This window comes from Hemiscyllium ocellatum, chromosome 44, assembly GCF_020745735.1.
Source record: "Hemiscyllium ocellatum isolate sHemOce1 chromosome 44, sHemOce1.pat.X.cur, whole genome shotgun sequence".
Lineage (NCBI taxonomy): Eukaryota > Metazoa > Chordata > Chondrichthyes > Orectolobiformes > Hemiscylliidae > Hemiscyllium > Hemiscyllium ocellatum.
Window position 1 is genome coordinate 2,673,269 of NC_083444.1, and position 25,938 is coordinate 2,699,206.

Below are 25,938 nucleotides of genomic sequence, written 5' to 3' on the forward strand. Positions count from 1 at the left end.
AACCCCCACCGTCCTCACTCACCCCAACCCCCACCGTCCTCACACACCCCTCACACCCCACCGTCATCACTCCCCCCACCCTCACCCCCACCGTCATCACTCCCCCCACCCTCACCCCCACTGTCCTCATGCCCCCCCAACCCCCACCGTCCTCATGCCCCCCCAACCCCCACCGTCCTCATGCCCCCCCAACCCCCACCGTCCTCATGCCCCCCCAACCCCCACCGTCCTCACTCACCCCAACCCCCACCGTCCTCACTCCCCCCCAACCCCCACCGTCCTCACTCCCCCCAACCCCCACCGTCCTCACTCCCCCCAACCCCCACCGTCCTCACTCACCCCAACCCCCACCGTCCTCACTCACCCCAACCCCCACCGTCCTCACACACCCCTCACACCCCACCGTCATCACTCCCCCCACCCTCACCCCCACCGTCATCACTCCCCCCACCCTCACCCCCACCGTCCTCACTCACCCCAACCCCCACCGTCCTCACTCACCCCAACCCCCACCGTCCTCACACACCCCTCACACCCCACCGTCATCACTCCCCCCACCCTCACCCCCACCGTCCTCACTCCCCCCACCCTCACCCCCACCGTCCTCACGCCCCCCACCCCCCACCGTCCTCACTCACCCCAACCCCCACCGTCCTCACACACCCCTCACACCCCACCGTCATCACTCCCCCCACCCTCACCCCCACCGTCATCACTCCCCCCACCCTCACCCCCACCGTCCTCACGCCCCCCACCCCCCACCGTCCTCACTCACCCCCACCCCCCCACCGTCCTCACTCACCCCCACCCCCCACCGTCCTCACGCCCCCCCCACCCCTCACCGTCCTCACGCCACTCCACCCCCCCACCGTCCTCACGCCCCCCACCCCCACCGTCCTCACACACCCCCACCCCCCCACCCTCACCGTCCTCACGCCACTCCACCCCCCCACCCTCACCGTCCTCACGCCACTCCACCCCCCCACCCTCACTCCCCCACCCTCTTTCTCACCGCCCTCCTGACCATGGTGCTGGGTGTGGGTGGGGGGCGGTGGTCTCTCTCTCTCTGTGTCTCCCTGTGTGTCTGGGTCTGTGTCTCTGCCTCTCGGTCGCGCTCTCTCCCACCGTCACCGCCGCAGACGCGCTCTCTCTGACGTCACCGCAGTGCGTCTGACGACGGCCGCGAGACCGCCGGCAGCAGTGCGCGTCCACGTGGCTCGGGCACGCGCGGGTTATACCGCTGCGAGAGCGCGCTTAACTCCCATAATCTCAGTCTGGGGGGAGGACACCGAGAAATTGGGGGGGGGACCGAGAAATATGGGGGGCACTGAGAAATATGGGGGAGGGGACACTGAGAAATATGGGGGGGCACTGAGAAATATGGGGGAGGGGTCACCAAGAAATATGGGGGGGTCACCAAGAAATATGGGGGGGCACCGAGAAATATGGGGAGGGGTCACCAAGAAATATGGGGGGCACTGAGAAATATGGGGGGTCACCAAGAAATATGGGGGTGCACTGAGAAATATGGGGGGTCACCGAGAAATATGGGGGGCACCGAGAAATATGGGGGAGGGGTCACCAAGAAATATGGGGGGCACTGAGAAATATGGGGGGGTCACCGAGAAATATGGGGGGCACCGAGAAATATGGGGGGCACTGAGAAATATGGGGGGGCACCGAGAAATATGGGGGGGACACTGAGAAATATGGGGGGGCATTAAGAAATATGGGGGAGGGGGCACCGAGAAATATGGGGGGGCACCGAGAAATATGGGGGAGGGGGCACCGAGAAATATGGGGGAGGGGCACCGAGAAATATGGGGGGGCACTGAGAAATATGGGGGGCACTGAGCAATATGGGGGAGGGGTCACCAAGAAATATGGGGGGCACTGAGAAATATGGGGGAGGAGCACTGAGAAATATGGGGGAGGGGCACCGAGAAATATGGGGGAGGGGCACCGAGAAATATGGGGGACACCGAGAAATATGGGGTGGGGGCACCGAGAAATATGGGGGGGCACTGAGAAATATGGGGGAGGGGCACCGAGAAATATAGGGGCGTCACTGAGAAACATGGGGAGGGGGAACACTGAGAAATATGGGGGGGATCACCAAGAAATATGGGGAGGGGGGACACTGAGAAATATGGGGGGGATACCGAGAAATATAGGGAGGGCGGACTCCAATATATATGGAGGGGGCACCGAGAAATATGGAGAAGGGGTGAGACACCGAGAAATATGGGGGGGCATCAAGAAATATGGGGGGAGAGAGACACCGAGAAATATGGGGGGAGAGAGACACTGAGAAATATGGGGGGCACTGAGAAATATGGGGGGGAGAGACACTGAGAAATATGGGGGAGGGGGGAGACACCGAGATATATGGGCGGGCACCGAGAAATATGGGGGAGGAGGCACCGAGAAATATGGGGGAGGGGCACCGAGAAATATGGGGGAGCGGTGAGACACTGAGAAATATGAGGAGCACCGAGAAATATGGGGGGGCACCGAGAAATATGGGGGGGAGAGACACCAAGAAATATGGGGGAGGGGGGAGACATCGAGATATATGGGGGGGCGATGAGAAATATTGGGGTCACTGAGAAATATGGGGGGCACCGAGAAATATGTGGGAGAGGGCACCGAGAAATATGGGGGGGACACCGAGAAATATGGGGGAGGGGGCACCGAGAAATATGGGGTGGGAGAGACACTGAGAAATATGAGGGAGGGGGGAGACACAAGATATATGGGGGGGCACCGAGAAATATGGGGAGGGGGGACACCGAGAAATATGGGGGAAGACATCGAGAAATATGGGGGCGGACACAGAGAAATATGGGGGAGGGTGCACCGAGAAATATTGGGGAGGCACCGAGAAATATGGGGGACACCGAGAAATATGGGGAGGGGGGACACCGAGAAATATGGGGGGACACCAAGAAATATGGGGGGGCACTGAAAAATATGGGGGGGACCGAGAAATGGGGGTACAGAGAAATGGGGTGGAAAGAAAAAGGGGGGAAGAGAAATGGGGGGACACAGAGAAATGGGGGGACAGAGGGGCAGAGAAAAGGGGGGAGAGAGAAATGGGGGGGAACAGAGAAATGGGGGAATAGAGAAACGGAGGATCAGAGAAACGGGGGAACAGAGAAACGGGGGGAACAGAGAAATGGGGGAACAGAGAAATGGGGAGACAGAGAAATGGGGGGACAGAGAAATGGGGGAGGGGGAGCAGGACGAGAAAGGGGGGGACAGAGAAATGGGGGAAACAGAGAAATGGGGGAACAGAGAAATAGGGGTAGGAGAAAAAATGGGGATGAAACATAGAAATGGGGGATCAGAGAAATGGGGAGAACAGAGAAATGGGGGAGGGGGAGCAGGACGAGAAAGGGGGGGACAGAGAAATGGGGAGAACAGAGAAATGGGGGAACAGAAATGGGGGGCAGGGAAATGGAAGGGGAGGGGAAGAGAAATGAGAGAGATAGGGCAGAGAAATGGGGGGACAGAGAAGGGGGGAGGACAGAGAAGCAGGGGAGACGGAGAAATGGGGGGGCAGTGAGATGAGGGGGATAGAGAAATGGGGGGAAGAGAGAAATTGGGGAACAGAGAAATGGGGGGACAGAGAAATGGGGTTGGAACAGAGAAACGTGGGGGAACTGAGAAATGGGGGGCGAGAACAGAGAAATGGGGGGAACAGAGAAATGGGAGGGGACAGAGAAATGGGAGGGGACAGAGAAATGTGGGGAGCAGAAAAATGGGGGGAACAGAAATGGGGGGAACAGAGAAATGGGGATAGAGAGAAATGGGGGGAACAGAAAAGGGGGCAGAGAAATGGAGGGGGAGGGAAAGAGAAATGGGGGAGATGGGGCAGAGAAATGGACGGGGGTGGGGGGAAGGGGAGAGAGAGGCGTGGGGAGGGGGGTGGAGGGGGAGGTTTGTCAGAGAAATGGGGGAGTGGGAGGGAGGGACAGAGAAATGGGGGAGTGGGAGGGAGGGACAGAGAAATGGGGGCAGAGAAATGGGGGAGGGAGTCGGAGAAATGGGGGGACAGAGAAGGGGGAGGACAGAGAAATGGGGAGTAGTGAAATGAGGGGGATAGAGAAATGTGGGACAGAGAAATGGAGGGGAACAGACAAATGGGGGCAACAGAGAAATGGGGGCAAGAGAAATGGGAGGGGACAGAGAAATGGGAGGGGACAGAGAAATGGGGGTGGGCGGAGACAGAGGAAAATGGGGAGTGGAGACAATGAGAAATGGGGGGTGGGGGGAGACAGAGAAATGTATTGGCAGAGAGAAATGTAGGGTGTGGGGGGAGAGAGAAATGTGGGGGGGAGAGAAACATGGTGGTGGGGTGGGGCGGGTGAGAATTGTGGGGGTGAGCTGGGGTTGGGAGCAATGTCTGGGTAGGGTGTGGGGGAGAAATGTGGGCAAGTTGGGGGGTGTAGAGAAATGGGGTGGGGTGGGGTATAAATAGGGGGAAGAAATGAGGAAGGGGGGAAAATGGGAATGAAGAAATGGAGGGTAGGGGAGGAAAGGGGGAAGAAGTAGGGGGGTGGGAGCAATGGGGGGTGGGAGCAATGGGGGGTGAGAAATGAAGGGGCCTCAGAAATGGGGTGGGGAGAGAAATTGGGATGGAGAAATAGGAGAGTGGAGAAATCGTGAGTGGGGTGGGGAGCAATGGGGGGAGAAATCAAGTGAGGGGGGAAATCATAGTGGGGAGAAATTGGGGAGGGGGAGTAATCTGGGGAGAGAAATAGGGGAGGTAGGGAAAAATTGGGATAGAACTCGGGTGGGGAGAAATCAGGGGGCAAGAAATCATGGGATACAAATCAGAGTAGAAATGAGGGGGACTGGGCAGGGGTGGTTAGGGGAGAAATCATGGGCAGGGGGTAGAAATCGTCAGTGGGAGAGAAATCAAGGGGCAAGAAATTGGGGGTGTGGGGGAGGAGGGCAGAAATTGGGATAAATTGGGGCGGGGACAATTCAGGTTGAGGAGAAATGACGGTGGGAGAAATGGAGTGAGAGAGAAATCAGAGGGAGAGTATTGAGTACAGGACGTTGGTTAGGCCGCTGTTGGAATATTGTGTGCAATTCCGGTCTCCTTCCTATTGGAAAGATGTTGTGAAACTTGAAAGGGTTCAGAAAAGGTTTACGAGGATGTTGCCAGGGTTGGAGGATCTGAGCTACAGGGAGAGGCTGAACAGGCTGGGGCTGTTTTCCCTGGAGCGTCGGAGGCTGAGGGGTGACCTTATAGAGGTTTACAAAATTATGAGGGACATGCATAGGGTAAATAGGCAAAGTCTTTTCCCTGGGGTCGGGGAGTCCAGAACTAGAGGGGCATAGGTTTAGGGTGAGAGGGAAAAGATATAAAAGAGACCCGAGGGGCAACTTTTTCACACAGAGGGTGGTGCGTGTATGGAATGAGCTGCCAGAGGAAGTGGTGGAGGCTGGTACAATTACAACATTTAAGATGCATCTGGATGGGTATATGAATAGGACGGGTTTGGAGGGATATGGGCCAGGTGCTGGCAGGTGGGGCTATATTGGGTTGGGATATCTGGTAGGCATGGACGGGTTGGACCGAAGGGTCTGTTTCCGTGCTGTCCATCTCTATGACTCTGACTCTAAATGAGGGTGAGAAACAAGGGGGGAGAGAAATTGGCCGGGAGAAATCCCGGGGGTAGAAACCATGAGGGGTGGGGGGGGGGGAGGACAAATCGTGAGTAGGGTGCGGGAGAAATCGGACGAGGTCAATCATGACAGGGAGAAATTGGGGGATATTCCGGGAGAATAATCTGGGGGGATTAATCAGGGGGATGAGGAAGAAATCGGGGAGGGTGGGAGAAAGCAGGGGGTGAAATTGGGGTGTGGGAACAATTGGGGAAATGTGGGGGAGACATTGGGGTGGGGAGAAATCAGGTGGGGGTGGGGGAGTAATCTTGGGGGTGGATAAATCTGGGGGAGAAATCAGGTTGAGAGAGACCAGAGTGGGGAGAAATTGTAGTGGGGGAGAAATCATGAGGGGGGGGTGAAATCAGGGGCAATAGGGTGAAATCAGGAAATAAGGAGGGGGGGTGAAATTGAGTGGGCCAGGGGAAATCGGGGAAGGGAGAGAGAAATTAGTGTGGTGGGGGAGAGAGAGAAATGGGGGGACAGAAGTTGGGGTGGAGAAACATTAAGGGTTGGGGGAGAAATGTGGCGAGGGTTAATGTGGGGAGTGAGAACTGTGGGGGTGGGTGGTGGTGAGGGGAGACAGGTATATGGGGGGAATGTGGGGGGGGAGGAAAGAAATGTGTGGGGTGGAGAGAAATGGGGGAGGGAGAAATGTGGGAGGGGTGAGAAATGAGAAGGAGAAATATAGAGGTGGGGGAGAAATATGGAGGATGGGGAATGGTTGGGGGGGGAGAAATGTGATTAGGGAGGGGGAGAAATGAGAGAGAGAAATATGGAGGTAGAGGGTGAGAAATGTGAGGATTGGGGGCTGGCAGATAGAAATGGCAGGGGGAGAAATGGACGGGGAGAAATTGCGGGGGAATGAGGGACTAAGGAGGCGGGGGGAATGAGGGATTGGAGGGGATGAGGGAGTGAGGGAAATGAGAGACGTGGGAGTGAAGGCGAGATGAGGGGGGATGAGAGTGGGAATGAGTGCGTAAGTGGGGAATCAGGGAGTGGGGGGATTGAGGGAACAGTAGGGGAGTGAGGGACTGGGGAGGAATGGGGGGCTGAGGGAGCAGGGGGAGTGGGGAGGAATGGGGGGCTGAGGGAGCAGGGGGAGTGGGGAGGAATGGGGGGCTGAGGGAGCAGGGGGAGTGGGGAGGAATGGGGGGCTGAGGGAGCAGGGGGAGTGGGGAGGAATGGGGGAACTGAGGGAGCAGAGAGGAATGTGGGAGTGAGAGAATGCGGGAGTGAGGTAACAGTGGGGGAATGAGGGAGCAGCGGAATGGGGGAGCGGGGGAATGAGGGAGCAGCGGAATGGGGGAGCGAGGGAATGAGGGAGCGGGGCAATGGGGGAGCGGGGGAATGGGGGAGCGGGGGAATGGGGGAGCGGGGGAATGGGGAGCGGGGGAATGGGGGAGCGGGGCAATGGGGGAGCGGGGCAATGGGGGAGCGGGGCAATGGGGGAGTGGGGGAATGGGGGAGCGGGGCAATGGGGGAGCGGGGCAATGGGGGAGCGGGGGAATGGGGGAGCGGGGGAATGGGGGAGCGGGGGAATGGGGGGAGCGGGGGAATGGGGGAGCGGGGGAATGGGGAGCGGGGGAATGGGGGGAGCGGGGCAATGGGGGAGCGGGGCAATGGGGGAGTGGGGGAATGGGGGAGCGGGGCAATGGGGGAGCGGGGCAATGGGGGAGCGGGGGAATGGGGGAGCGGGGAATGGGGGAGCGGGGGAATGGGGAGCGGGGGAATGGGGGAGCGGGGGAATGGGGAGCGGGGGAATGGGGAGCGGGGGAATGAGGGAGCGGGGGAATGGGGGAGCGGGGAATGAGGGAGCGGGGCAATGGGGGAGCGGGGGAATGGGGGAGCGGGGGAATGGGGAGCGGGGGAATGGGGGGAGCGGGGGAATGGGGAGCGGGGGAATGAGGGAGCGGGGGAATGAGGGAGCGGGGCAATGGGGGAGCGGGGGAATGGGGGAGCGGGGAATGGGGAGCGGGGGGAATGGGGGAGCGGGGGAATGGGGGAGCGGGGAATGGGGAGCGGGGCAATGGGGGAGCGGGGGAATGGGGGAGCGGGGGGAATGGGGGAGCGGGGGAATGGGGAGCGGGGCAATGGGGGAGCGGGGGAATGAGGGAGCGGGGGATGGGGGAGCGGGGGAATGAGGGAGCGGGGCAATGGGGGAGCGGGGGAATGGGGGGAGCGGGGCAATGGGGGAGCGGGGGGAATGGGGAGCGGGGCAATGGGGGAGCGGGGGAATGGGGGAGGGGGGGAATGGGGGAGCGGGGGAATGGGGGAGCGGGGGAATGGGGAGCGGGGAATGGGGAGCGGGGAATGGGGGAGCGGGGGAATGGGGGAGCGGGGGAATGAGGGAGCGGGGCAATGGGGGAGCGGGGGAATGGGGAGCGGGGGGGGGAATGGGGGAGCGGGGGAATGGGGGAGCGGGGGAATTGGGGAGCGGGGGAATGGGGAGCGGGGAATGGGGAGCGGGGAATGGGGGAGCGGGGAATGAGGGAGCGGGGGATGGGGGAGCGGGGGAATGAGGGAGCGGGGCAATGGGGGAGCGGGGGAATGGGGGAGCGGGGGAATGGGGGAGCGGGGCAATGGGGGAGCGGGGGAATGAGGAGAGGGAAGAATGAGGGGCAGGGGAAATTAAGGTATGGGGAAATGAGAGAGGAGGGGGAATTGGAGGAAGGGTGAATGAGGATGGAATGCAGAAGAGGGTGGAGGGGGAATGAGGGAATGGGGAGGTTGAGAGGTGGGTTGATTGAGTGTTGGGGCAGTTGAGGGGTTTAAGGGGACAGTGTGGGAAAGGGGCAGGTGAAGGTGCAGATGTGGAAGGGGGGAGAGGAGGGGGAGAGGGGGAGAGAATGTTTACTTCCATGAAATGCTAAATGGCATTTGTTAGTGTCTGTACTTATATAAAGATATTTTATGAATAAAGTATAGTTTTGACAAGGCACATAAATACTGTGGACCACATCATTCACTTAGTGACTCCTGAACACGACACAAATCAGGAGAACGATGGAAGGCTGTCTGTGTGACGTAGGGTGTGAGATTTATCTGGATTTAAACATTGTTTCTGAGTTTGGAGATTTGAATTTTGAGTACATATGGATTTTCGATGTATGTGAAGAGGTTTAATGTTTAACTTTTAGGTATTTCTTGTTTTCATGCCGATTTCTCCAAGAACAGATGCTTCCGGGTGAGTAAAGAGTTTTTGTTTATTTTTTTTAACAGAGGTACAAAATAATCAATCGCACATTTAGATTCAAGTTGAGAAAGTAAGAAATTGATTTTTGTAAAATTTTAATGAGGGAAGTACCTAAAACTTGCAAAAAATGTTCCCTAGTTTTACTTAGCAATTCTGTAGGAGTCTTGTTGAAGCAGTTTCTCACGAAAAAGAGAGTTAGTTGAAGTTTAGTTAGATGTGTTAAGAAACAGATTACTTCAGTATCAGAAATTTAGTACAAGTTTCAGACCCAAAGTGTTTGGTTATAATGTCAAGAGTGTTATTTGAAGCTGAGAAAGTATAAGCACAGTTGGACAAAGGCTCCAAGGAACAGGCTAGCAGACTCTCAAAACACAGGCGTTGAACTCACAATTACATTAAGTCCAATGGATGTGATAGAGAAAGGAAATCTCTGTAGTGGGAGTAAGAATATTTTGGGGTTTTAATGGGATAATATTGTACCATGTGTTTCAAAATCTTTAAATGTGTGTTATATGTAAATAGTTCAGTTTATCCTTCATTCCTTTTGCACGATGGATTTCTGTTTTATGAAAACTAAACCTGCAATGTGTGTGTATGTTTTAGTGATTGATCACTTGGTTAAAACCAGCAATTGTCAAGGAGAAAGTGAGGTCTGCAGATGCTGGAGATCAGAGCTGAAAATGTATTGTTGGAAAAGCGCAGCAGGTCAGGCAGCATCCAAGGAACAGGAGATTCTTCAGGGCTTATGCCTGAAACATCGAATCTCCTGTTCCTTGGATGCTGCCTGACTTGCTGCGCTTTTCCAGCAACACATTTTCAGCTAAAACCAGAAATTTATCAAGTTCAATTTCAGTTTAGGATCCACCATGTCCAATATTAACCCCAGTTGGCATTATGACACTTAGCTGGACGATACAGTTGAAACAACACCAGAACTTCAAATCTTCCAGACAAAGCAGTCCACTTGACTAGCACTATGTTCAATCATTTTAGGCATTCACTTCCTCCATAACAAGTACACACCACCAAAAGGGTGTGCTGCACTAACGTGCCCAATCTTCCTCAGCAGCAGTTCCCAAACCCACTGGGGGTGGGGTGGGGTGGGGGGGGGGCACAGGTTTTGCAATTCCTGGGGTGGCAAGGGAAGGTGGGTTGTTGGGGGTGGGGGGGCGTGGACCTGACCAGGTAGTCACGGAGGGAACGGTCTTTGCGGAAGGCGGAAAGGGGTGGGGAGGGAAATATATCCCTGGTGGTGGGGTCCATTTGGAGGTGACGGAAATGTCGGCGGATGATGTGGTTTATGCGAAGGTTGGTAGGGTGGAAGGTGACACCAGGTCCTTGTTACGTTGGAGGGGTGGGGTCTGAGGGCAGAGGTGCAGGATGTGGACGAGATGCGTTGGAGGGCATCTTCAACCACATGAGACGGGAAATTGCGGTCTCTAAAGAAGGAGGCCATCTGGTGTGTTCTGTGGTGGAACTGGTCCTCCTGGGAGCAGATACGGCGGAGGTGGAGGAATTGGGAATACGGGATGGCATTTTTGCAGGAGGTAGGTTGGGAGGTGTAATCCAGGGAGCTGTGGAGGGAATTTTATATAAAAAAAATATAGACACTGGTTTGTTTGTGGAATAGCCTTCCAGAGGAAGTGGCAGATGTGGGTACAGTTACAAGATCCAAAAGACATTTGGTGCAGCGAGTGGATAGGAGGGGGTTGGGCAGATACAGGCCAAGTACAGGCAGGGGGAACTAGTTTGGGAACATGGGCAGCACAGACTGGTTGGACCCAATCAAATCAGGCATTACATCACTGAAGCACAATAGCTTGGAGAGCTAGGAGCAAACTGGGCGGCACGGTGGCACAGTGGTTAGCACTGCTGCCTCACAGCGCCAGAGACCTGGGTTCAATTCCCGACTCAGGCGACTGACTGTGTGGAGTTTGCACGTTCTCCCCGTGTCAGCGTGGGTTTCCTCCGGGTGCTCCGGTTTCCTCCCACAGTCCAAAGATGTGCGGGTCAGGTGAATTGGCCATGGGAAATTGCCCGTAGTGTTAGGTAAAGGGGTAAATGTAGGAGTATGGGTGGGTTTCGCTTCGGCGGGTCGGTGTGGACTTGTTGGGCCGAAGGGCCTGTTTCCACACTGTAAGTCTAATCTAAAAAAACTGTGATTTGAACCTCTCCTGTGAGATTACAGTAACTAAGTCTTTCCATCTCCACAGATACTTTGTATTTCTAAAATTTAGGAGCACCCTGGGGCAGAAGAACTTTAACCTGGGACTACTGTGGCCCAGGGGCTTCCAACATGGAGTTTTATTTTCCATGCACATTCATCCATCTCCATCCTTTGGACAGCATCACTTCACCTTGTAACCACTGCCCCTGAGAGCAAGTTTTAACATCCTCCCCTCCCAAAGAGGGATTTAAACTGGAACAGCTCACTGGAGTGGAGCTTCCCCCACCCACATTAAATACAAGAGTGTGGGCAAAAGTAATTTGAGAGATAAAGGTACATGTGACATCTTGGATGAGATGGTCTCTTCCTCACTCAAACTCACCAGTCTGCATTTCCTAGCCTGAATGTAAGGCAGATGCAGTTCTGTGTAGTGCACTGCTGCACATAGTCACCACAAACATAACCAGATCTCAAAGTCCCAGTTCACATGGCTCGTAAACCCAAGTTTGAAATAAAAAAAATTCTGTAATCAAGAAAACTTTGTAATAGCAGTTTTGAAAACCAATTGTATTTTAGCAAGTCACACAATTGACAGAAACAAGACATGGGTGGGGGGTGGAGAAAGCAGAAGTCAGCGGAGCACAATTCTGGCACCAGCCTGGATTTCTGGGGGAGGGGCTTTCCTTTCAGTTCTTGAAGGAGAACATTTTCATTCAGCAGTTGAAGATATGGCCTTGTGTCTCTCAAATAGTATTTTCCCCTCCTTTGCAAGGGAACAACATTTCTCCTGTTAAGAGTACAAGGAAAAAAAGTGATCATCTAAAACTATTGTGAACCCCTATCCGGGGGGGAAAAGATCACTAAAGCAGCTGGCACTATGCCAAGCACATGTCACTGCTTCCAGCTGGAGAGCTGAGTCTATCAGGGGTTTAAATGGTCTTGGTTGAAAATGTGTTGCTGGTTAAAGCACAGCAGGTCAGGCAGCATCCAAGGAACAGGAAATTCGACGTTTCGGGCATAAGCCCTTCATCAGGAATGAGAAGAGTGTGCCAAGCAGGCTAAGATAAAAGGTAGGGAGGAGGGACTTAGGTGGAAGGAAGTCAGGGTGAGGGTGATAGGCCGGAGTGGGGTGGGGGCGGAGAGGTTAGGAAGAAGATTGCAGGTTAGGAGGGCGGTGCTGAGTTGAGGGAACCGACTAAGACAAGGTGGGGGGAGGGGAAATAAGGAAACTGGAGAAATCGGAGTTCATCCCTTGTGGTTGGAGGGTTCCCAGGCGGAAGATGAGGCGCTCCTCCTCCAGCTGTCCTGTTGTTATGTTCTGACGATGGAGGAGTCCAAGGACCTGCATGTCCTTGGTGGAGTGGGAGGGGGAGTTAAAGTGTTGAGCCACGGGGTGGTTGGGTTGGTTGGTCCGGGCGTCCCTGAGGTGTTCTCTGCAGCGTTCCGCAAGTAAGCGGCCTGTCTCCCCAATGTAGAGGAGGCCACATCGGGTGCAGCGGATGCAATAGATGATGTGTGTGGAGGTACAGGTGAACTTGTGGCGGATGTGGAAGGATCCCTTGGGGACTTGGAGAGAAGTGAGGGAGGAGGTGTGGGCGCAAGTTTTACATTTCCTGCGGTTGCAGGGGAAGGTTGGATTGGTGGGGGGTGTGGACCTGACGAGGGAGTCATGAAGGGAGTGGTCTTTTCGGAACGCTGATAGGGGAGGGAAATATCCCTCTGGTGGTGGGGTCCGTTTGGAGGTGGCGGAAATGACGGTGGATGATGCGTTGTATACGGAGGTTGGTGGAGTGGTAGGTGAGAACCAGTAGGGTTCTGTCTTGGTGGCGGTTGGAGGAGCGGGGCTCAAGGGGGGAGGAGCGGGAAGTGGAGGAGATGCGGTGGAGGGTATGCGGTGGAGGGCACCGTCGATCACGTTTGGGAGGAATCTACGGTCCTTGAAGAAGGAGGCCATCTGGGCTGTGCGGTGTTGGAACTGGTCCTCCTGGGAGCAGATGCGGCGGAGACGAAGGAATTTGGAATATGGGATGGAGTTTTTACAGGGGGCAGGGTGTAGGCCAGGTAGCTGTGGGAGTCAGTTGGTTTATAGTAGATGTCTGTGTTGAGTCGGTCGCCTGAGATAGACCTTTCCAGTTCTAGGAAGGTGAGGGAGGAGTCTGAGACAGTCCAGGTGAATTTGAGGTCAGGATGGAAGGTGTTAGTAAAGTTGATGAACTGTTCAACCTCCTCGTGGGAGCACAAGGCAGTGCCGATACAGTCATCGATGTAGCGGAGGAGAAGGTGGGGGGTGGTGCCAGTGTAGTTGCGGAAGATGGACTGTTCCACATATCCTACGAAGAGACAGGCATAGCTAGGGCCCATGCGGGTGCCCATGGCAACTCCTTTAGTTTGGAGGAAGTGGGAGGATTGAAAAGAGAAGTTATTCAGGGTGAGGACCAGTTCAGTCAGTCGAAGGAGGGTGTCAGTGGAAGGGTACTGGTTGGTGCGGCGGGCTTTGAGTCCTTCGTGATGGGGGATGGAGGTGTACAGGGACTGGATGTCCATCGTGAAAATAAGGCGTTGGGGACCGGGGAAAGCGAAAATCCTGGAGGAGGTGGAGGGCGTGGGTGGTGTCCCGAACGTAGGTGGGGAGTTCTTGGACTAAAGGGGACAGGACCGTGTCGAGGTACGTGGAGATGAGTTCGGTGGGGCAGGAGCAGGCTGAGACAATGGGTCGGCCGGGGCATTCAGGTTTGACCCATTGTCTCAGCCTGCTCCTGCCCCACCGAACTCATCTCCACGTACCTCGACACGGTCCTGTCCCCCTTAGTCCAAGAACTCCCCACCTACGTTCGGGACACCACCCACGCCCTCCACCTCCTCCAGGATTTTCGCTTTCCCCGGTCCCCAACGCCTTATTTTCACGATGGACATCCAGTCCCTGTACACCTCCATCCCCCATCACGAAGGACTCAAAGCCCGCCGCACCAACCAGTACCCTTCCACTGACACCCTCCTTCGACTGACTGAACTGGTCCTCACCCTGAATAACTTCTCTTTTCAATCCTTCCACTTCCTCCAACTAAAGGAGTTGCCATGGGCACCCACATGGGCCCCAGCTATGCCTGTCTCTTCGTAGGATATGTGGAACAGTGCATCTTCCGCAACTACACTGGCACCACCCCCCACCTTTTCCTCCGCTACATCGATGACTGTATCGGCGCTGCCTCGTGCTCCCACGAGGAGGTTGAACAGTTCATCAACTTTACTAACACCTTCCATCCCAACCTCAAATTCACCTGGACTGTCTCAGACTCCTCCCTCCCCTTCCTAGACTTCTCCATTTCTATCTCAGGCGACCGACTCACAGACATCTACTATAAACCAACTGACTCCCACAGCTATCTGGACTACACCTCCTCCCACCCTGCCCCCCGTAAAAACTTCATCCCATATTCCCAATTCCTTCGTCTCCGCCACATCTGCTCCCAGGAGGACCAGTTCCAACACCGCACAGCCCAGATGGCCTCCTTCTTCAAGGACCGCAGATTCCCCCCAAACGTGATCGACAATGCCCTCCACTGCATCTCCTTCACTTCCCGCTCCTCCGCCCTTGAGCCCCGCTCCTCCAACTGCCACCAAGACAGAACCCCACTGGTTCTCACCTACCACCCCACCAACCTCTGTATACAGCGTATCATCCGCCGTCATTTCCACCACCTCCAAACGGACCCTACCACCAGGGATATAGTTCCCTCCCCTATCAGCGTTCCGCAAAGACCACTCCCTTCGTGACTCCCTCGTCAGGTCCACACCCACCACCAACCCAACCTCCACTCCCGGCACCTTCCCCTGCAACCACAGGAAATGTAAAACTTGCACCCACACCTCCTCCCTCACTTCCCTCCAAGGGATCCTTCCATATCCGCCACAAGTTCACCTGTACCTCCACACACATCATCTACACCCGATGTGGCCTCCTCTACATTGGGGAGACGGGCCGCTTACTTGCGGAACGCTTCAGAGAACACCTCAGGGACACCCGGACCAACCAACCCAACCACCCCGTGGCTCAACACTTTAACTCCCCCTCCCACTCCACCAAGGACATGCAGGTCCTTGGACTCCTCCACCGGCAGAACATAACATGACGGCTGGAGGAGGAGCGCCTCATCTTCCACCTGGGAACCCTCCAACCACAAGGGATGAACTCCGATTTCTCCAGTTTCCTCATTTCCCCTCCCCCCACCTTGTCTCAGGCGGTTCCCTCAACTCAGCACCGCCCTCCTAACCTGCAATCTTCTTCCTAACCTCTCCACCCCCACCCCACTCCGGCCTATCACCCTCACCCTGACTTCCTTCCACCTATCACATCTCCATCGCCCCTCCCCCAAGTCCCTCCTCCCTACCTTTTATCTTAGCCTGCTTGGCACACTCTTCTCATTCCTGATGAAGGGCTTATGCCCGAAATGTCAAATTTCCTGTTCCTTGGATGCTGCCTAACCTGCTGTGCTTTAACCAGCAACACATTTTCAACTGTGATCTCCAGCATCTGCAGACCTCATTTTTTACCCTTTATATGGTCTTGGACCCAGCTGCAGAGCTCAGGTGGATAGCTGTCCAGTGGTCTGCTTTCTCAGAGCTGAAAATGTGTTGCAGGAAGAGTGCAGCAGGGCAGGCAGCATCCAAGAAACTCAACGTTTCGGGCATAAGCCCTTCTTCAGGAAGAAGGCTTATGCCCGAAGTGTTGAATTTCCTGTTCCTTGGATGCTGCCTGACCTGCTGCGCTTTTCCAGCAACATTTTCAGCTCTGATCTCCAGCATCTGCAGACCTTACTTTCTCCTCTTTCTCAGAGTTTGACTGAAGTTTAAAGTCCACCACAATCCTAATAATCCAAAGTAGCGTTTCTTTCCTGTTCGGAGTTCACAGCCCACAAAACTAGAGACAAAGGGAAGATCAAGTTTCCCTGGTCCTATTGAAGTCTGGATTAATGTTTTCCAAACTTTGGCTGTCCACAAAGGGGATTAAAGCCGGATCACGTACAGCCAATAGGAGGGAAGCTAGCAATTCAAAATAAAAAACTGTTCGAGGTAAGTAGTGTTACTGTAGAATTAGAAACATGCTCAGGCTGCTGAGACATTGGCAGTGTCCCTAACTTTGGGGCAGGAGGTTTACACAAGTCACACCTGCTCCAGAAAGTGCACAACATCCTGAACAGAAAGAAAAACTAAAGGATGCTCTTCAGCTGAAGCCAGGTGTATGATCGGGTAAGTATTTAACTCATCTCAAACTCACGGCCACTCCATAACTCCCTGCATGTGGTCACAAGTGCATCAAGGTAGTCAAGGCCTTGGTATGCTTGGCTTCACCAGTCAGGGCAAGGGGACACAAGCTGGCAAGTCATGTTGCAACAGCATAAAGAGAATCTTTAGTCAGGCTACATTGGGAATGGTGTGCAGTATTGATTGCACTCCAGTCTCCATCCTGCAAAGATTTACTAGGATCTGCCAGATGTTTAGCTAAAATGCACTCCAGAGGTTGGACAAACTTGGATTCTTTGCTGGGAGAGAGGCTGGAGGGGTGGCCTGATAAAGGAATCGATAAAGAGGATATTAAGTGCATTCCCTTCTAGGCTGGGAAAGTGAAATCTGGGGGAAGGTTAGAGATGGGAAGGGAAGGTTAGACTTTAAAGTTAAAGTATCTGGATTATACTGGGATAGTGATTTACATGTTTAAGAGGCATTTAGACATGAACAGGCAGGGATTAGAGGAGAGATTCAGAGCATGTGCAGGCAGATGGGATTGGAGTGGATCATTGTTGATATAACATGGGATGGAGAACTTATTCCTGTGCTGTTGTGTAAATGAACAGAGTAAATCTAATTAGTTTTAATTGTTAAACTGCATTTAATCAGCTTTGACAAAAGGTCAACATAACTGGACTCCAACACATCTCCTGTAGGTAGCCACTGTAAATCCTGCTACTGGGATCATCAAAGCACCCAGCAGAGCAAGACCGACCAGAAAGTGTCCATCTGTAGGGACAAAAAGCATTTAGAAGCATTACCAATTCTGCATTGACAGTTCCCTGTAAGTGACAAACATCAAACTTGATCAGCTCACAATCAGAAAGACATCCAACATCGTAAAGTGGGTTCCAAAGTGAGGCACAGAATCATGACCCCAGGTGGGATAGGTGCTACAGGAACAGTGTGGGACAGACAAGTGCTCAGTAGGTCAGAGAATGTTTGTAATAATGAGCAGACTCCAGCAATAAGAGTACAAGGGAAAAAAGTGACAGGACTATGATGCTGACTGAACCCTCTATTAGATAGGTCAAGGTGATGAACAATGGGGGTGGGGAAGTGTTTTCAGAGGGCTGTGAATTCAAGGCTCATGTTGAAAGTTCAGTGGTGTCAGTGGAAGGATGGTTGGCAATTAGATTGTGGGGCTGAAGGAGGTTAGAGACCATGAGGGGTCAGTGTTTGAAGGAGGAAGAGCATTTTATAGAATTAGGTGGGGACTAACCCATTGCTTTGCAAGTGCTTAATTGAATTGTTGAGATATTAGTACATCTCCAGAATAAGAGGTGAACCTAGACTTTAGCTCAGGTAGTAGCACTACCACAGTCGGTGTTGTGTGGTGAGGCACCTTTAACAGAACTATTTAATACAGAGTTAAACTATCACGTGAGGGTTTAGACACTGGTAAGATGCAACCTCAAAATGGAGTGCTGTTGAGCGATAATTCACAGAAGTGTTCTTACCAGAGACAGCTTGGTGCTGTTCAGCAAAGTCTCCCACTGAAGATCCAGACTTGGCAGCACTAAAACGGTTGGGATCCACAATGACTAAGGGTCCAAGTGTTGAATCCGCTTCCCATGTTGCTGGTGAGAATTCTGGGGAAGCAGAGAGACAGATGGCAAGTGGGACAAGTGGCTCAGAAGATGTGGGTCAGAGACTGGTGGAGCTAGAGCCCATGGGTAAGGTATTGCTGCGATGCCAGTTTGTGACAATCCTTCACTGCCAAATGGAACACTTGGCAAGCCAAAAATATTCCCTTCACTCACATTCTAAGCAGAGAGATTTTTAAGTCAGTAGCAGAAAGGGGAACTGCAGGAGCTGATCAGATGTGATCAGCCCACTCTGCTATTCAATGGACAAAGTGTCATACTTCTGTTCATAGTCATTGGAGGACACAGTCTGTTTTTCCAAGCCTAAGTCCATGTCAACCATAATCCCAAACTAAACTAGCCCCACCTGCCTGCTGTAGCCTAATAGCTCTCCAAACTTTCCCTATTCAGAAATATCTAAAGTGTCTGGAAGTGTTGTAAGTGTAATCCATCCACCATTTCCTCAAGTTCCTTTGACACAAGCCACACCCCCCCCCCCCCCCCCCCCCCCACCACCTTTAAAATCTCCCTCACCTTAACCTGCCACCCCTAGTCTTGGGGTTAGTGGTAGTTCTCATCCCATCTATATCCCTCATGATCTTCTAAAGAAGGTCACCTCAACCTCCTACACTCCAATGAAGTGCCAGCCTTTCCTTAACCCAAAGCTGGTAAATCAGAGAGAGAGGGATTACCCACTGTACCTGCTGCCCGTGATTTTCTCCTCATGGCCCTGGATGGTGATCCACATCCGAGTGTGTCACAGCAGTGACAGATGGATTGGCCATCACTCTCTCCTACTGGAGGGGCCCAGCTGTCAGTGACCAGGGACCAGCTAAAAAGACAGAAACAAAGTTAGTACATTCACACAACAGCAGTATAAACCCATGAAACGGTTACTCACGTTCGGCTGGCCCTTTGAAACCAGCAAGCCTTGTTCAGGGGGTTTGGCTGCAGCTGGAGTGCAGAAACTCGCAGGTGACAAGTAATGTAAATCTGGAAGATTAAAAAAGGTACACATGTTATACCTGGGTTGTATTCAGTCTAATGGTCCCAGTGAGGGGAACTGCCCACCCAAACCACCACAGGTATGTTAAGTTGTTCTCCCACTTATTAGGAGAGATCACCAGTATTTCCAAATACTGGAATAGTCGTGATTTTGGCCCAAGTGAGACCAGATTAAGTTATCAAGTCAGCATGCACACATTGGACCAAAGGGTCAGTTTTCATGCCATTCAGGCCATTCAGGCCAGAGCACTGGTAGAAATGGAGAAGAAAACAAGAGCTCCCCACAGATGACCACCCAAGGCTAGAATCCCACCCAGGTCCCTGGTGAGGGGTAACAGTTAGCCACAGCCATAATCCAGGGTTGACCAGACTTCTTGGAGTTAGTGGTGTCTTGCAGTTAGAGTATGCAAGGAGCAAAAGAGGGATTCCCAAATCAGAGCTCAAGGCCTCCACAGGTATAGACCAGCTGTTCCAATGAGGATCGAGGAGATTGAACTGTAGGACCCAGGATTTAAGGGACTCAGCAGTGTCTTGCACCCCAAACTAACTTTCCCCAAATCCCATTGCTGTCCATACCAAGCTGCTGGGAATCCTGTAGAAGCGGAAGGCATCTAGGACAAAACGGATTGTGTCTGGCTTCACTCTTGGATTGACAAAAGAAGAGGTTGAGGAACCAGCTTTGCTGTCCAGGAGGCATCTGAAAAAGGGAGGGAGGGGATGGATGGTTAGGGGGAAAGAGACAGACAAGGATTCCACCAGCATTTCAGGCTCTACACATACCCATTGTGGTCAATGATGGTGTAACTGGAGTTGGAGCTCCATTCAGGCCCCACAGTGGCCACACAGCGATCGATAAAGAGTTTCAGTGGCACATGGTTCAGAGTCACAACAGAGGCCTCAATGTGAATCTCATCGCCCAGGTAGTAGACATTTGAATCTCGCTTCTCCGCCCAGTTCTCTGCAAGATGGAGAAAGGCGAGTCTCCATAAGCAGAATTGCTAATATCAACTTTTACATATCAATGTGCCAAGTCACTAGGGATTGATCCATGGAATAAAGAGTCTCAATCTCTAACATGGAGATTGTCCCATGATGGGAGATTGAAGGAGGGGAGACAGTCTTTCTTTCCTTCCCTCCCCTTACTAGGAGGTCTGACTGACCTTAAGATCCATTCAGATCCCAGAGAGGAGTATTGATACAGGTGTTGGGAGGTCATGTTGCGGCTGTACAGGACATTGGTTAGGCCACGTTTGGAATATTACATGCAATTCTGGTCTCCTTCCTATCGGAAAGGAGTTATGAAACTTGAAAGGGTCCAGAAAAGATTTACAAGGATGTTGCCAGGGTTGGAGGATTTGAGCTACAGGGAGGGGCTGAACAGGCTGGGGCTGTTTTCCCTGGAGCGTCAGAGGCTAAGAGGTGACCTTACAGAGGTTTACAAAATTATGAGGGGCATGGATAGGATAAAATGGACAAAGTCTTATCCCTGGGGTCAGGAAGTCCAGAACTAGAGAGGCATAGGTTTAGGGAGAGGGGAAGATGAGAGTCCCAAGGGGCAACTTTTTCCACAGAGGGTGGAGAGTGTATGGAATGAGCTGCCAGAGAAAGTGGAGGCTGGTACAAGAGGCATTTGGATGGGTATATGAATAGGAAGGGTTTGGAGGGATATGGGCTGGGTGCTGGCAGGTGGGACTAGATTGGGATATCTGGGCAGCATGGACCGGTTGGACCCAAGGGTCTGTTTCCGTGCTGTACATCTGATGTAGATTCTCTCCCAAGAGATTGAGAGAGAGAAAGATTCTGGAACATTGTATGAGAATGGGCAAGGATACTAACAAGGGGAGTGGGTCTGTATTCTTGGATCGTTTCCCAGAATGGAGGAGCTCTTGAAAAAAAGCATACAAGATAGGTACAGGAAGAAACATTGCTCGTCTCTCCTCCTCCCCACTATGGGGTTCAAGAACCAGGGGACACAGTCTCCAATTAAAAAAGGAGACCTTTTATATTTGAATTTCTCAAGGGTGGTGGATCTTAAGAATTCTCTCCCATAGAGACTGGGAGATGATCATTCAGAACCAAGATTGATGAATTCAGACATGGGGGGGGGGGGGGGGGGGGGGGGGGGCACGGGTGGAGAATGGTCAGGAGTAAGAGTCGTGATGTAATTCGATTGGTCTCTCTGCTGCTCCCATTCCAGCAAGTGCACACAACATTGAGGTGGAGTCTGTTCAAGGGGCCCAGTTGGTGACCACCTTTCCCACTCCCTACACCTACCGGTCATGAGGGCAAGGAAGAATTTCAGGGAGTTGTGTCCAACATGAGTAGAGCTGAATGGCACCCAGGTTGGTTCAATAGCTTCACCACTGATATTCCCCTTCCTAAAAAAATACAGGGGAAAAAAAAATCAGATAGACAAAGGGAGGTAACAGGAGAACTAGGAAAGGAGGGGGAAAAACACACACAGACCTACCTGGGATAATGACACTCAATGGGAATACTGACTGGATTGGTACGAACAATAACCTGCTGCCTCACTGGGGGCAGGTAATGCAGGCTGGTCTTGTAAATAAGATCATCCACATCCAACTACAGGGATAGAAACAGTAAAGATCACCCACTTAGAGATTCTAACTGTAGAGGGAAATAAAACATTAAGAAATCCTGAAAAAATATTTTACATAAGAGTAGAATTAGAATCCATTCCAATTCTGTTGTGGTTCTCCCAAGAAGAGAAAGCTAGAGACTATAACAGAATGGATTCTGGAGGGTAATACGATGGAGGGTTTGTAGGGAGTGGTCCACTACAGAGAGAAAAAGGGAGGAGTGTCAAATTCGGCACTAGAGCAAGTCAGAACTTTGAACAAGCTCAAAGTTCCCCAACTAATAGGAGAAGGGAGAGGTTCTGCAGCATTGGAGGAGGATGGGAGGTGTTAGTGAGGAGAGTGGGCCTGTATTCAGTGGCATTTTAGAAAAAGTGATCTCACCCTTCCCCACCCCACCCATGGGCAAGGGGCTAGAACCGATGGACAATCTTACCAAGAAGAGACCATTTTAGATAGAGATATAGAATCGACACTGTCGATTTAGTTAAGGGGCCTCCCTCAGCCCCCTCCTCCTCGGAAGAAACCAGAGCCAGCCACTTACCGTCCTCCTGGCGCCACACTGATGCAGTGGGGTACGGAACAGCAGCGTCCCATTCCGGGGCACCACTCGGCTGAAAGTGCAGCTACCGAGTCTCAGGTGCTTGGCATTGACCAGGTAACCCGTCCCAAACAAATCCAAGGGCACAGCTACCGACATGGAGCCCTCGTCGCACCGGACGGTAACCCGGGGCTTCACTCCGGTGGCGGCGCTAGTATGGAGCAGCAGGGCCGAACGGCCAGCCGAGGCCAGCTTATCTCCCCGTGGTCTCATACCTCTCCTGCCATTCGCGGTACGGGCTGGCAGGACTAAAAGCAGCCCTAGGAACACAGTGAGTCTACCCAGAAACCACATCACTAGAAAGCCTCCTGATAGGATGAAGGGAGGGGGCCGAATGGTCCGTTTATATGGAGCATCTGGAGCCCTCCCGTTATTCATCGTTTAGGCTCAATGCAGTTTACTCCCTCCCACAAAATACCCAGGCATTACCTGGTCAATCACAGCATTAATTGATTGAGATGTGGAAATCCTAACTCATCCCAATAGGCCCTTTATTAACCTCCGACGAGGGATCCCTGAGAATCTAAGGATGAAATTACGGGCTATTATCGTGCAGTGGTAGTGTCCCTCCCTCTGAGCCAGTCCCTCTTGCTCCAAATCTGAACAGGTTAATTCAACAATATAGGCGATAGTGAGGACTGCTGATGAAGGGCTTGGATGCTGCCTGACCTGCTGTGCTTTTCCAGCACCACTCTGATCTTAATTCAAAAGTATATTCAAACAAAAACTGTTCAGGAGGAAATTTGGAGACTCTTCCACCTCCCAAAGTGAAATTTCTTCCAAGATTGCTTCATCACTCTGTGGTTAGGGATGTCATGTTAACTCAGTGGCTAGCACGGCGGTGCCAGGGACCTGGGTTTGATTCCACCCTCAGGTGTCTGTGTGGAGTTTGCTCTCTCCCCGTGTCTGTGTGGGTTTCCTCTGCGTGCTCCAGTTTCCTCCCACAGTCCAGGGAAATGCAAGGTTATGGGGATAGGGTAGGAGGTTGGGTCTACGTGGGATGCTCTTTGCAGGGTTGGTGTAACCTGATGGGTCGAATGGCCTGCTTCCATACTGCGAGGACTTTGTGTTACTTCCTTCTACTATCACATGGGAGAATTCAGGAGAAATGCTTTGCCCCAGAGTGGGAGGAATGTGGGACTCCCTCCCTCAGGGAGTGGTTGAGGGGAATAGTGTCAATACATTGAAGTGGTTAAATATATCAGGGAGCAGGAACAGCACAGAGCAGACGGGCCAAAGGCTTGTTCTCTCAGCTCGGTGTGCCTGAGTCACATTTTCATCCTTGACTCCCCATTCCCACCAACATTCACATTTGGAAAATGAAAATTGTCAACATTGTGCATGTATAATGAATGGTTTATTGTGTGTGATGATTATAAAGGTATCACTTGTACCTTCTCATTGCTCATCACGTTTCACAGAATCAGTAGGTACGATGGAACTGCTGGCAATGTGGGATTCGGAACACAAACAGGGCCGCTGCGATCTTATTGAACAGTGGAGCAGGCTTGAGGGACCGAATGGCCTCTTCCTGTTACTAATCTGTCTCTGTAGAATTTTTACTGTCATGTGACTCATATGATCCAAAGCTATGAAAACAGTCATGGGATACTTTATTGGACGATTTGCATGGCCAATAATTATTCTGATAGTGTCAGCTGGATTAAATTGAAGTTCACTTGCTATTATTTACTGGTTCACGGTTTTGTCAAAGTTAAGTGGATTTGATAATTTGTAAAACTATCACAGAAACAGCATGAGCAGTATAACATGAAATTCTGGGGAAGACTGCAATGGACAATATGTGGAAATTGATATGTACATCAGTATAGGTGGATTCCATTCAGTTATAGAGCCATTGAGCTTTACAGCATGGAAATAGACCCTTTCATCCCACTCACCCACCCACCCATTTGTAAAGACTTGTATGAATCCAGAGGCATCCACATTGGGTTGTGGGTTTGGAGTCACATGTAGGCCAGACTGGGTAAGAACAGCAGATTTCCCCCCCTTAGAGAACCAGATAGAAGTCAGGTTCAACTGAGGCATTTGACAGGGGCAGTGGATGGTTATTTGGATAGAAATGGCACAGGGATGGGTAGAAGGGGGAAAGGGAGGAGACCAGCCTCCTGCTGCACTGTAACAATTGTGTGACTTAATGTCAATGGACAGTGATTATGTAGTCAACATTGGACAGGTTTTAATTTGTCAAATCAAATTTCACCATCTGATTTGGCAGGCCTTGAATTCACATTCCCAGAATACAGGTTCAATGACATTACCAATGTGGCACTCCCCTCAAGGTCTTTCTATCTAGCTAATAGCCCTAACTTGCAACTTGTTGAAAATGTGTTGCTGGTTAAAGCACAGCAGGTCAGGCAGCATCCAAGGAATAGGAAATTCGACGTTTCGGGCATAAGCCTGCTGCCTGACCTGCTGTGCTTTAACCAGCAACACATTTTCAACTGTGATCTCCAGCATCTGCAGACCTCATTTTTTACCCTAACTTGCAACTTGTTGAGCAGGTTGACTTGCAGAGGGACCTGGGTGTCTTGGTGTATATATTGCAGAGGGGTGGTCTGTAAATACTATAAGTAATGAGGAAGGCAAATGGAATCTTCTCCTTCATTGCTAAAAGGGTTGGGTTTAAAAGCAGAGAGGTAATGTTACAGCTGTACAAGGTGCTGGACTACTGCAGGCAGATTTGGTCTCCATAAGAAATGATGTACTGCCACTGGAGGGGGTGCAGAGGAGATTCACGAGATTGATTCTGGAATTGAGGGGGTTGGCTTATGAGGAGAGACTAAGTGTATTGGATTTTGTTATTTGGAATTTAGAAGGATGAGGTGGATCTTGTCGAAACACAAAATTATGAAGGGGGAATCGATAAAATAGAAATAGATAGGATGTATCTGCCGTTTGGTGGAACGAGGACAAGAGGGTGTGGCCTCAAGATTAAAGGAAGCAGGTTTAGTACTGAGCTGAAAAGGAATTTCTTCACCCAAAGGTTTGTTAATCTATAGAATTCCTTACCCAGGGAAGTAGTTGACACTACTTCAGTAATTGCTTTTAAAGCTAAGGTAGATACTTTGAAAATAAATTGAGGGATACGGTGAAAATGTGGGTGAGTGGAGTGGAGTGGAGTCCACAAAGTGATGGGAGTAGTGGAGCAGGCTTGAGGGGCCAGAACAGCTTACTCCTGGTCCTAGTTCTCATGTTCGAGCCTGGATAACAGCAACACAGCACACACCCAGTCAAGCCAAGCCTTGCAGAGCGTGGGAGGTTTGCTGAGAATCCACACCATCACCAGTTGTTCAAACCAGAGGCTGCTTGACTTGCTGACTATTTGCATCATTTTATTTTTATTTCCGATTTGCAGCAGTTTTCCTTCACTCCTTGAAGCAGAGTGTCTTTTTGAAATATTAATTCCTATGACATCAGCATGTTTAAGACCAGCAATTATCACCCTGTTCCTAGTTGCCCCCCTTAAGGTGGTGGGGGTTGAGCTCTCTTGACCTGCTGCAGTCCATGTGCTGGAGAGTAGACCCACAATGTCCCTGAGGGAGGGAATCCCAGGATTCTGACCCAACCACACTGAGGGAACGGTGATATATTTCTAAGTCGGGAAGGTGAGGGGCTCAGAGGGGAACATGCAGGGGGTGGGGTTCCCATGTACCTGCTGCCCCTTGTCCTTCTGGATGGAAGGGGCTGTGGGTTTGGAAGGTGCTGCCTGAGGGTCTTTGGTGAGTTTCTGCAGCACATCTTGTAGATGGTCCACACTGCTGTTACTGAGGAGGGGGGGTGGGTGGGTAAGGGTG

The 25,938-nt window shown here is 52.1% G+C and overlaps 2 protein-coding genes across 3 annotated transcripts in view; both read right to left on the reverse strand.

Moving 5' to 3' along the window:
* Positions 1 to 1,143, reverse strand: part of LOC132835176 (uncharacterized) — a 46,681-nt gene extending 45,538 nt beyond the window's left edge. Inside the window, exon 1 of one of the 2 annotated variants that reach the window (XM_060854525.1) lies at positions 1,025 to 1,143. The gene's annotated coding sequence lies outside the window, so the exon portion shown is untranslated. Of the gene's footprint in view, positions 1 to 1,012 lie in introns of both variants that reach the window. The other variant, XM_060854526.1, reaches the window with a different exon arrangement.
* A 15,807-nt stretch (positions 1,144 to 16,950) lies between these two features.
* On the reverse strand, positions 16,951 to 22,498 carry LOC132835193 (zona pellucida sperm-binding protein 3-like). Its single transcript, XM_060854558.1, has 9 exons — positions 22,064 to 22,498; positions 21,390 to 21,505; positions 21,194 to 21,297; positions 19,700 to 19,877; positions 19,496 to 19,616; positions 18,816 to 18,907; positions 18,616 to 18,746; positions 17,789 to 17,920; positions 16,951 to 17,057 (listed from the first exon to the last, which is right to left on the reverse strand). The coding sequence occupies exons 1-9, from the start codon at positions 22,496 to 22,498 to the stop codon at positions 16,951 to 16,953; spliced, it is 1,416 nt and encodes a 471-aa protein (XP_060710541.1).
* Between the last annotated feature and the right edge of the window lie 3,440 nt (positions 22,499 to 25,938).

What these genes read in the sequence shown, in the direction of transcription:
- LOC132835193 (XM_060854558.1), bottom strand. Translation starts at nt 22,498, where the DNA reads ATGAATAACGGGAGGGCTCCAGATGCTCCATATAAACGGACCATTCGG. An exon ending in AGTGTGGCGCCAGGAGGACG is followed by an intron (nt 21,506 to 22,063) that starts GTAAGTGGCTGG and finishes CTATCCCTGTAG; the next exon opens with TTGGATGTGGATGATCTTAT. An exon ending in ACAGGATTCCCAGCAGCTTG is followed by an intron (nt 18,908 to 19,495) that starts GTATGGACAGCA and finishes TTAATCTTCCAG; the next exon opens with ATTTACATTACTTGTCACCT.